The 12401-nt window shown below is 42.0% G+C and overlaps 1 protein-coding gene across 2 annotated transcripts in view; it reads left to right on the forward strand.

Moving 5' to 3' along the window:
• sardh (sarcosine dehydrogenase) overlaps positions 1–11095 on the forward strand; it is a 30259-nt gene extending 19164 nt beyond the window's left edge. For both annotated transcript variants that reach the window (XM_083568695.1, XM_083568696.1), the window contains 8 exons: positions 1–138; positions 684–797; positions 1270–1417; positions 3977–4070; positions 6051–6213; positions 6657–6825; positions 7090–7225; positions 10726–11095. The exon at positions 1–138 is cut by the window's left edge and continues 1 nt beyond it. In XM_083568695.1, coding sequence (XP_083424821.1) covers positions 1–138; positions 684–797; positions 1270–1417; positions 3977–4070; positions 6051–6213; positions 6657–6825; positions 7090–7225; positions 10726–10860 — 1097 coding nt within the window. In that variant the 3' untranslated portion in view covers positions 10861–11095. The remainder of the gene's footprint in view (positions 139–683; positions 798–1269; positions 1418–3976; positions 4071–6050; positions 6214–6656; positions 6826–7089; positions 7226–10725) is intronic.
• The last annotated feature ends 1306 nt before the right edge of the window (positions 11096–12401 follow it).

The raw sequence follows: 12401 nt of genomic DNA on the forward strand, positions 1-12401 counted from the left end.
TCAGAGATGAGTGTGTAGCCTGTAGAAACACTGTAGCCGTGTTTAACATGTCCTACTTTGGGAAGTTTTACCTCGCCGGCCCCGACGCCAAGAAAGCAGCTGATTGGCTTTTCACTGCTGATGTCAACAAAGCACCAGGTGCATATACACACACACACACACACACACACACACAGACACACACACACACACACACACAATCCAGACATGATTTTCTTTCATTTTTATTGGGAAATATTTTACAGCCATTCAGAATATTTCAACTCTCTTTCTCTCTCTCTCTCTCTCTCTCTCTCTCTCTCTCTCTCTCTCTCGCTCTCTCTCTCTCTTTTTTCAATTTTTTTTTTTACTTTTTTCACTGTCCCTCTTTTGCTTTCTCTTTATCACACCTTTGTATCTCTCTCTTTTGCTCTAACTTTCGTTCCCTCTCGATCTTTCACTTTTATTCTCTTTTGCTTTTGCACTCTCTCCTTTTTTTCCCCCTTTTTATCACTCGTTCTTTCTCTCTCAATCTCTCTCTCTCTCATATATTTCACAACAGTATGTCGAGCCGAATCAATGAAAGATTAGGCTTTTAATTCTGGTGACTGACGTGTGTGTGTGTGTGTGTGTGTGTGTGTGTGTGTGTGTGTGTGTGTGTGTGTGTGTGTGTGTGTGTGTGTGTGTGTGTGTGTTTATTCCAGGCTCCACTGTGTACACCTGCATGCTAAATAAGAAAGGTGGGACTGAGGCGGATCTCACTGTCAGTCGTCTGGAACCTGGCCCCGCCCACCTCCCACTGACTCCGGAATTTACTGGTGGGTTAAAAAAATATCACATACTGTTATGCACATTTCCACATGAATATTCATAAACTCATGCATACATAATTTATTAAAAGGCATGTTTTTAAAATGTGCTCTGGTAAAAGGTGTAACTTTTAAGCGTGTGTGTGGGGGGTGACTGTGTGTGTGTGTGTGTGTGTGGGGGGGGGGGGGGGGGTGTACGGGTCTGACACAAATCAAGTCAAGTTTATTTCTATTGCACTTTTCACATCAGACATCGTCTCCAAGCAGCTTTACAGAATTTAACAGTGAAGGTGAAGGTGTGTGTTTATCTGTGATGAGCAGCATGGAGACTGTGGTGAAGGAAAAACTCCCTTAGATGTTATGAGGAAGAAACCTTGAGAGGAACCAGACTCAAAAGGGGAACCTCATCCTCATTTTGTGTGTGTGTGTGTGTGTGTGTGTGTGTGTGTGTGTGTGTGTGTGTGTGTGTGTGTGTGTTTAGATGATGCATATTACTTGGCTGTTGGAGGCGGAGTTGCACAACATAACTGGAGTCACATCATGACAGTTCTGCAGGATCGAAGCTTTAACTGCACTCTGACTGATCACTCAGAGGACATGGGCATGATCAGCATCCAGGGACCCAAGAGGTGACACACACACACACACACACACACACACACACACACACACACACACACACATTAATGTCATCTCTTCTATAGTAACAGCTCATTCACAGGGACCAGTAATAGGTTTTATAAAATCCTAGACACTGGCGACTTATGGGTTTTATATGTGTGTGTTTAACATTTATGGAAGGAGTCTCCAGTTTCAGCACTGCATTGTAACAGAGAGACATGAGAAGCTCCAACTTTTCTTAACTTTTTTCTCACTTTAACTCTAACAAGAGGAGTTTATGTAGAAATAATCTGCACCATTCAATTAATGAAATTATTTAACTAAGTTAATTATCCGATTAATTAATCAATTATTGCTTCATTAATGTTTTCCTCAGAGTGTGTCTTTATTAGTGTGTTCAGCTGTTCTGAGCATCTTCACTGCCTCATAATGAACTAATAGAGCGCTAACAAGACTCAGTTCATCTAATCTCACTTCTGTAATGAAACTTGGGTGTGTTTGTGTTTATAAAAACTCTCTGGTCCCGTCCTCTCGCAGCTCTGAGAGAATTTCAATACGAGCTATCTGATCTTCAGCTTAAGTGGAGAGAGAGACAGAGAGAGACAGAGAGAGACAGAGAGAGACGGAGAGAGAGAGACGGAGAGAGAGAGACGGAGAGAGAGAGAGAGACAAGAGAGAGAGAGAGAGAGAGAGACGGAGAGGGAGAGAGAGACGGAGAGGGAGAGAGAGACGGAGAGAGAGAGAGAGAGAGAGAGAGACGGAGAGAGAGAGACGGAGAGAGAGAGACGGAGAGAGAGAGAGAGAGACGGAGAGAGAGAGAGAGAGACGGAGAGAGAGAGAGAGAGAGAAAGAGAGAGAGGGAGAGAGAGACGGAGAGGGAGAGAGAGACGGAGAGGGAGAGAGAGACGGAGAGAGAGAGACGGAGAGAGAGAGAGAGAGACAGAGAAAGAGAGAGAGACGGAGAGAGAGAGACGGAGAGAGAGAGAGAGAGACGGAGAGAGAGAGAGAGAGACGGAGAGAGAGAGAGAGAGACGGAGAGAGAGACGGAGAGAGAGAGAGAGAGAGAGAGAGAAAGAGAGAGACGGAGAGAGACGGAGAGAGAGAGAGAGAGAGAGAGAGAGAGAGAGAGAGAGAGAGAGTGTTTAACTATGCACATTATACAGATCTGGTATGTGATTTTCTGAGGCCGTGTGGGTTGCATTTGCTCTTGTGTGATCTTTAGAATCTTACTGTTGTGTGGTGATGCAGCATACAGTATTTGATAATATCGTTCCATGGAAACGTCATAACCTCATCATCTGAATGTTATAATCTGAACGCTGAAAGGTTAATTTATGTAGCTTTGTAAAATAGTTAGTGTATCAATAATGATGTACAATAGCATTTTTTTAAGTAGAAAATGTTATTAATAGTGATTTAGTGATCATTGTAATGAAACACTGTTTAAAAACTGAACAGCATCACATTGTGCCATAAGAACACATCAGTGTATAATAATCATATAATTATCATATAATAACATCGTAACATTTCCTTATCGTAATATTGTTCCATTGAAACATTATAACAATGTAACAAAATATCAGGAAATATTTAATTATAGACACATTTTGTCATCGTGCAAATGTAACATCGAACCCTGATTACATGATCGTTGCACATATCTGTGATAACATTACAGTAATATAACATTCTATCATTGTATTGTTGTTAAATTGTGTTGTAAAATTTACATCCTGGTATTATTATATGATTATTATTGTAACTTTATCATAGTATTAATGTAAAGTTTTAATGATAAATTATACCATCGAGCTGTTTTTTTTTTATCATTATTATTTTATTATAGTCAAATGTAAACCTTAGTACAATTTTTAGATTATAAATTATTGAGTCGGCATAAAAGTGATTCGGGGAAACATGATCAATGTATTGATTAATAATAGTAAAATAATTATGATTATAACGTTGTATCATGGTCAGGTCATATATTATTTATTGCATAAAGGATCATTTTTACTGTGTCTAATGGTAACACAATTGTATAATTATTAAAAAGTTGCATAAAAGTTACATTGTAACAGTGTATCGCTTTAACAACGTCTTAACAATGTATCACAATACAAAAATCTAATTTAAGTGTTTAAACCGATTTCATGTGCAGTCAGAGGCCACGCCCTCTTTACTAATACAGACTACCTGATAGGCCACGCCCTCTTTAATAAGATGTATCAGATTCTGTAAACAATAAAGGTGCTAAGTCTCAATTTCTGTATCAGTCGTCACAGTGTATCATTCTGAACCTGCTTTTCAATAATCACCATGGAATTCACACAGGAAACGGTAGAATAGGTAGAAGACAAAGAGAGTAAATGGAGAGAAGGAGGGATGGAAGTGAAACAACAAAAGCCAAAAAAGCTTTAATTATACTACTACTGATTAATTGTAGATTCTAATTGCATACAGAAGTGTTTATGTTACCCAGTGTCTGGGTGTGATTAACAGCTGTGTGTGTGTGTGTGTGTGTGTGTGTGTGTGTGTGTGTGTGTGTGTGTGTGTGTGTGCAGTCGGGATTTGCTAAAGGAGGTTGTAGATGCAGATCTGAGTAATGAAGCCTTTCCTTTCTCCACCCACAAAATAGTGACTGCTGCTGGACACAAGGTCAGTTTCCCTCACCTACATCACTGCTGACTTCACTAACAGCCTTCTGGCTGAATCTCCACAAAATCTAGTGGAGCATCTTCCCAGAAGAGTGGATTATTATAACAGCAGATGGGAAGAAAATGTCGAATGGGATACCATGAGATGTTCAGAAGGCACATAGCGATCGTATGGCCGTGTGTCAAACCTTGTCAAATTTCTTCACAGAAATGAGAGAAATCTATTTTTCTGGTTTGGATAATGTGAAGGAAATGCCACTGTAGCACATCTGTGGTCAAAATGTGCAGAAAAAAAAAAACATTTTTAATGATCAAAATGAATGAATAAGGTCATTTCTTTTAGCGGACATGTGATCATCTTTCATCATGTTTAAGCATGAAACAAACACACATCATGGTTCATCATTGGAACTTCACTGTAGTCTACCAGTACCCAGTCTCTCCAGTATTCACTGAGACACATCTGGAGAACCCGTTACAAAGGAGAACTGTGAAGGGGAAAAATGCTTCAAGGTTTTTCTTAAACACGCTGACGTGGCTGAACTGTTCAATTTATTAAATCATTTTTCTGTTTGAACAGTAAATATTTTTTTTATATTTAACATAGAAAAGAAGCAATTTTATGAAGAAACTGTTCAGATGTTTCATGTGAACACGAAGACACGAAGCTTCACTGCGTCTGGTGGAAAAAAACAAAAAGAAAAGTGCTGAAGTTTGCAGAGGAGCGATTGATTCAGGAAAGACATGAGTGCACACTTTGTTCCTCTGTGGAGATCCGAGAGTGAACAGGAGTAATGGTGTGCTGTGTCAGCACACACACACACACACACACACACACACACACACACACATTTATTCCAATTAACTCTCTGTCTTCACCACACAGGATTTTTTTACAGTTAGTTCCTGCCGAATCAACACAAACCCTCAAGTTTTGTTTCTTTACTTTTTCTAATGTAGTTAAAGAAATTCAAGAAATATTTTATTATGTATACATACATGTACACACACACACACACACACACACACACACACACACACACACACACAAAACCCATCAGCCATAACGTTAAAACCACCTGCTGAACAGCGTGTAGCTCTGACGCGTCTCAACCTGGACTCCACAGGACCTCTGAAGGTGTGTGTGTGTGTGTGTGTGTGTGTGTTTGGAGTCTCACATCAAGACCTAAGCAGCAGATCTTTCCTGTAAGTGGTGCAGTGAAGCCTCAATGGATCAGACATGTTTCTCCAGAACGTCAGACAGACGCTCAATCAGATTGAGGAATTCAGAAGTCAAGTCATGAACAGTTTCTGAACCATTTGTGTTTGAACCTGCTGAAAGAGGACACTTTATCGAACACTGTTACCATGAAGGGGTGTAACTGCACGGGGTCTGGTAGAATGTTCATGTAGGTGATACGTAACATCAAAATAACCCCACATGAACACTAGGACCCAAGGTTTCCCAGGAGAACATCACCCAGAGCATCACCTTCTTGTAAGGCATCCTGGTGCCATTTCTTTCCAAAGTAAACCACACCCATGCATCCAACGTCCATATGACGGAGAAGAAAATGTGATTCATCAGACCAGTTCTCCTCCTTCTTTTACTGCTCCATGGGCCATTTTTGATATCCACAGGCTCCTAATCACTTACAGGCCCCTCTAAAGGTACCATAGTAATGAGATCATCAGCATCGTTCACGTCACCTGTCACCTACACATCATGTCATGTAGGAGTTGATTATGGTTTGAAGCAGACACCCGGGACTCGTCTTTGCTCCAATATAAAATTAAAGATGGCTCTAACATGCGTCCCCGCGAGCTCTGCTTTATTTATAGCGAGTGCTGAAAAAGCAAGTGTATTGTTTTAATGGTGTTTTCTGGTGAAGTTTCTTCCTCGCTGATGCGACAGTATTCAGGTATGAGCACACTGGAGAATTAAATGTGTGTGTGTGTGTGTGTGTGTGTGTGTGTGCAGGTACGAGCCATGCGCCTGTCCTTCGTCGGAGAGCTCGGCTGGGAGCTTCACATCCCTAAAGACTCCTGTTTGCCGGTTTATCAGGCCGTCATGGCCGCCGGCGCCAAATTTGGCGTCCGGAACGCAGCGTACAGAGCCATCGACTCGCTCAGCATCGAGAAAGGTGAGGTTCTATTTACAGTTCTACTGCACACACGTACAACTACAGTGTCGCTGATCCCAATCCAGGAAATCTCTGTACCCTGGTCTGATCCATTTCTCCTCACACAAAAAGGTTCTGAAAAGGTTTTTTCAGAAGTTGTGGGCGGAGCCTGGTGATAAACACTGCCAATAAAATACAAGAGAGACGGTGGGGTGCCAATACTTTTGTCTAAATATGAATGACTGGAATCTTTTCCTCTTTTCTCTACTGTTTAAATCTGAAATAAGTTTTGCACGATGTAATGTTCTGCCCCATTAAGTGATATTTTTTATTCATTAATTGTTGAAATGTTTGAGTTTATTGTGTATTTAAGAGTTCATTATCAATATGTATAGTCTGAGGAGGTGGGGCAGGGAGGGGCGGGGCTTACCATGTCTTACTCCACCCCACTTCTCTTTTCCCAGGTTACAGACACTGGCACGCTGACCTGCGCCCTGATGACACGCCCCTGGAGGCGGGGCTTGCGTTCACCTGTAAGTTGAAGTCGTCTATTCCCTTCCTGGGACGTCCAACTCTGGAGGTGCAGAAGGCCGAAGGTCTGCGCAGAAGAATCGTCTGCTTCACCATCGACGAGTGAGTGAGGCATACTATGGCATGCACACCTTCACCTGAACATGCGCACAAAGACACACAAAGACGCGTGTCTAGACGTTTCAGTGCTGAAGCACACAAAAGGCGTGCAGGGGAAATGTGTAACGCCGAGCTCGAGCACAGCGGCAGTCAAAAACCCTGAAAACTAAACGAATGAAAAGTCGTCTCGTTCCCTTTTTTTTCCTTTTCTTTCTTTTTTTGGAACATTCGTGTGTGTAAAGTGTTTGCTGTTCTCTCTTCACACAGAAAAGTTCCCATGTTTGGATTGGAGGCCATTTTTCGTAACGGTGTTCCAGTTGGACATTTGCGCCGCGCTGAGTTTGGTTACGCCATCAACAAAACCATCGGCTACGGATACGTACGCAATCCAGATGGGGGGGTGGTGAGTCTCACACACACACACACACACACACACACACACACACACACATATATATATACAGTACACATATATACACATATATACATGTACTGTGATGATCATCTTCTTCTTCTTTCGGCTGCTCCCATTAGGGGGCGCCACAGCGGATCATCCGTCTCCATACCACCCTGTCCTCTACATCTGCCTCTTTCACACCAACTACCTGCATGTCTTCCCTCACCACATCCATGAACCTCCTCCTTGGCCTTCCTCTTTTCCTCCTACCTGGTGGCTCCATCTTCAGCATTTTTCTACCAATATAATTCATGTCCCTCCTCTGCACATGTCCAAACCATCTCAATCTCGCCTCCCTCACCTTGTCACCAAAACATCCTACATGTGCTGTCCCTCTAATAAACTCATTTCTAATCTTGTCCATCCTCGTCACTCCAAACGAAAACCTTAACATCTTCAGCTCTGCTACCTCCAGCTCCATCTCCTGTCTTTTACTCAATGCCACTGTCTCTAATCCATACAACATCGCAGGTCTCACCACAGTCCTATAAACTTTCCCTTTCATTCTTGCAGATACCCTACTATCACAAATCACTCCTGTCACTCTTCTCCACCCACTCCACCCTGCCTGCACTCTTTTCTTTACTTCCCTAACACACTCTCCATTACTTTGCACTGTTGACCCCAGGTACCTGAACTCCTCCACCTTCTCCACCTCTTCTCCCTGCAACCGCACCCCTCCACTGCCCTCCCTCTCATTCACACACATGTACTCTGTCTTACTCCTACTGACTTTCATTCCCCTTCTCTCAAGCGCATATCTCCACCTCTCCAGGATCTTCTCCACCTGCTCTCTACTCTCACCACAAATCACAATATCATCTGCAAACATCATAGTCCAGGGAGACTCCTGTCTGACCTCGTCCGTCAACCTGTCCATCACCACTGCAAACAGGAAAGGGCTCAGGGCCGATCCTTGATGCAGTCCAACCTTCACCCTGAACCAGTCTGTCGTACCTACTGCACACTTCACTGCCGTCACACTGTCCTCATACATGTCCTGCACCACCCTCACATACTTCTCTGACACACCAGACTTCCTCATACAATACCATAACTCCTCTCTCCACCCTGTCTAACGCTTTCTCTAAATCCACAAATACACAATGCAGCTCCTTCTGTCCTTCTCTATACTTCTCCATCAACATTCTCAAAGAAAATAATAATCTGTGGTGCTCTTCCTCGGCATGAAACCATACTGTTGCTCACAGATGGTCACCTCTTCTCTCAGCCTGGCTTCCACTACTCTTTCCCATAACTTCATGGTGTGACTGATCAACTTAATTCCCCTGTAGTTACTGCAGGTCTGCACATCTCCCTTATGCTTAAAGATCGGTACCAGCACACTCCTTCTCCATTCCTCAGGCATCCTCTCCCCTTCCAGAATCCTGTTAAACAATCTGGTTAAAAACTCCACTGCATCTCTCCTAAACATCTCCACGCTTCTACCGGTATGTCATCTGGTCCAACCGACTTTCCATTCTTCATCCTCTTAATCGCTGCTCTCACTTCCTCCTTACTAATCCTATCTACATCCTGCTTCACCAACTCCACATCCTCCAACCTTCTCTCTCTCTGATTTTCCTCATTCATCAGCTGCTCAAAATACTCCCTCCATCTTCTCAACACACTCTCCTCACTAGTCAACACATTTCCCTCTCCATCCTTTATTGCTCTAACTTGCAGTACATCCTTCCCAGCTCGGTCCCTCTGCTTGGCCAATCGGTATAAATCCTTTTCTCCTTCCTTAGTGTCCAACCTCTTATACAGCTCCTCATATGCCTTTTCCTTGGCTTTCACCACATCCCTTTTAACCTGCTGCCGCATCTCCTTGTACTCCTGCCTACTTTTCTCATCACTCTGTCGATCCCACTTCTGTTTTGCCAACCTCTTTCCCCTAATGCTCTCCTGCACTTCCTCATTCCACCACCACGTCTCCTTGTCTTGCTTTCTATTTCCAGATGTCACACCAAGTACTTTTCTAGCTGCCTCCCTCATCGCTCCTGCAGTAGTTGCCCAATCATCCGGCACCTCTTCACCACCACCAAGCCCCTGTCTGACCTCTTCCCTGAACCTCACACTACACTCTTCCTCCTTCAGTTTCCACCATCTTATTCTTCTTTCAAACCTAACTTTCCTCCTCTTCTTCTTCGCCTCCAAAACCATCCTACAGACCACCATCCGATGCTGTCTAGCTACACTGTCCCCCGCCAACACCTTACAGTCTCCAATCTCCTTCAGGTTGCATCTCCTACACAGAAGATAATCCACCTGTGTGCACCTTCCTCCACTCTTATACGTCACCCTATGATCCTCCTTCCTCTTAAAATACGTGTTCACCACTGCCATTTCCATCCTTTTAGCAAAATCTACCAACATCTGCCCTTCCACATTCCTCTCCTTAAAACCATACCTACCATCACCTCCTCATCACCTCTGTTCCCTTCACCTACATGCCCATTAAAGTCTGCCCCAATCACCAATCGTTCTTTCCTAGGTACACCATCTACCACTTTATCTAATTCACTCCAGAATCTTTCCTTCTCCTCCATCTCACAGCCAACTTGTGGAGCATAAAAACTGATGACATTTATCATCATCCCTTCAACTTCCACCTTCACGATCATCACCCTATCAGAAACTCTCTTCACCTCCACTACACTCCTACACTACTGTACTCTTCCTTCAGAATCACCCCTACACCATTTCTCTTCCCATCCACACCATGATAGAACAGTTTTAACCCACCTCCAATGTTCCTGGCCTTACTCCCTTTCCACTTGGTCTCCTGAACACACAACACATCTACCTTTCTCCTCTCCATCATATCAGCTATCTCTCTCCCTTTACCCGTCATAGTACCAACATTTAAAGTACCAACCCGAACCTCTACTCTCCTACACTGCTCCTTTTCCTGCCGTCTCTGTAGACGTCTTCCTCCTCTCCTTCTCCTCCTTCGGCCAACAGTAGCCCAATTTCCACCGGTACCCTGTCGGCTAACGATACCTGTGGCGGTCGTTGTTAACCCGGGCCTCGACCGATCCGGTATAAAATTCTCATTTGTGATCCGCATATTTGATTTGGCACGTTTTACGCTGGATGCCCTTCCTAACGCAACCCTCCCCATTTACCCGGGCTTGGGACCGGCACTAAGAGTACACTGGCTTGTGCCCCCCTAATGACTGGGTTATGTACTGTGATGATGAAATAGTAAAATTTGAAATGAGTATAGATAATAATAAAGAAAAAATTAGATAAAGAAGAGCAATTCATCACTTCATCACAGCAGAAAAATAAAAATGGCTGCTCCTGACCTTGGGTTTAAAGGTCAGAAGCATCCATGAGGTTGGACTTGTCGTGTCTCTCTTTATAATAAAGCTGTTGGGTTTTGACTCTTTTGAATCAGATGATTTTTAACATGTAGATGTGATTATTTTTTTCCCCAGGTGACTCCAGAGTTTATCCGCAGTGGTGAGTTCACGCTGGAGAGAATGGGCGTGGCCTACAAGGCCCATGCTCACCTGAAGTCTCCGTTCGACCCGGAAAACAAGAGAGTGAAGGGAATCTACAGCTCAGAGTGAACGTTCAAAAACGGTCCTGATCTCATCCTCACTGCAAAACTGAACCAGAGGCAGCTGCTGTTACACACACACACACACACACACACACACACACACACACAAGCACAAGACTTTTCCAGAAGTAGTAACATGTCTTCAATTCTGTCTTTAAAAGTCTTAAGTCATAAAGCTTCTAGAAGGAGGCAAATATCTAAATGAATAGAATTGTCTATAAAATAAAAAGTATTGAGGCAAAGAATCTGTCCACATTGTTTTCTTTTCTATACAGTGTGTAAAAATGTGAAAACACTCAGTGTTTTGGTGTGGTGTTTTAGAGTCACATACGTGTTCCACCCGGTCCGAAGATTTACTTTGACCAAATAAATCAAATGTTCCACTTTATTTCCAGTAAAAATTATATCAAGAACAGTTTTACACACTTTCAGCATCCATTTCGTTGTTGTGTACCTGTACTATGCAATGACTAAAAAGTTGTATCAATCTACCCAAAGCTAAGATTTAGTAAGTTATATCCCTGAATAGCACAGTAGATAAATTGCTACAGTACAGAGTTGTACTGAATAGAACATTAGAGTATAGTTTAGAGTAGTATAGTACATTAGAGTATAGTGTAGAGTAGTATAGTACATTAGAGTATAGTGTAGAGTAGTATAGTGCATTAGAGTATAGTGTAGAGTAGTATAGAGCATTACAGTATAGTGTAGAAAAGTATAGAACATTAGAGTATAGTGTAGAGTAGTATAGTACATTACAGTATAGTGTAGAGTAGTATAGAACATTACAGTATAGTGTAGAGTAGTATAGTACATTAGAGTATAGTGTAGAGTAGTATAGAGCATTACAATATATTGTAGAGAAGTATAGAGCATTGCAGTATAGTGTAGAGTAGTATAGTACATTAGAGTTTAGTGTAGAGTAGTATAGAGCATTACAGTATAGTGTAGAGAAGTATAGAACATTAGAGTATAGTGTAGAGAAGTATAGAACATTACAGTATAGTGTAGAGAAGTATAGAACATTAGAGTATAGTGTAGAGAAGTATAGAACATTACAGTATAGTGTAGAGTAGTATAGTACATTAGAGTATAGTGTAGAGTAGTATAGAGCATTACAGTATAGTGTAGAGTAGTATAGTACATTAGAGTATAGTGTAGAGAAGTATAGAACATTACAGTATAGTGTAGAGTAGTATAGAACATTAGAGTATAGTGTAGAGTAGTATAGAGCATTACAGTATAGTGTAGAGTAGTATAGTACATTAGAGTATAGTGTAGAGTAGTATAGTGCATTAGAGTATAGTGTAGAGTAGTATAGAGCATTACAGTATAGTGTAGAAAAGTATAGAACATTAGAGTATAGTGTAGAGTAGTATAGTACATTAGAGTATAGTGTAGAGAAGTATAGAACATTACAGTATAGTGTAGAGTAGTATAGTACATTAGAGTATAGTGTAGAGAAGTATAGAACATTAGAGTATAGTGTAGAGTAGTATAGAGCATTACAGTATAGTGTAGAGTAGTATAGTACATTAGAGTATAGTG

This window comes from Silurus aristotelis (assembly GCF_946808225.1).
Source record: "Silurus aristotelis genome assembly, chromosome: 18".
NCBI lineage: Eukaryota > Metazoa > Chordata > Actinopteri > Siluriformes > Siluridae > Silurus > Silurus aristotelis.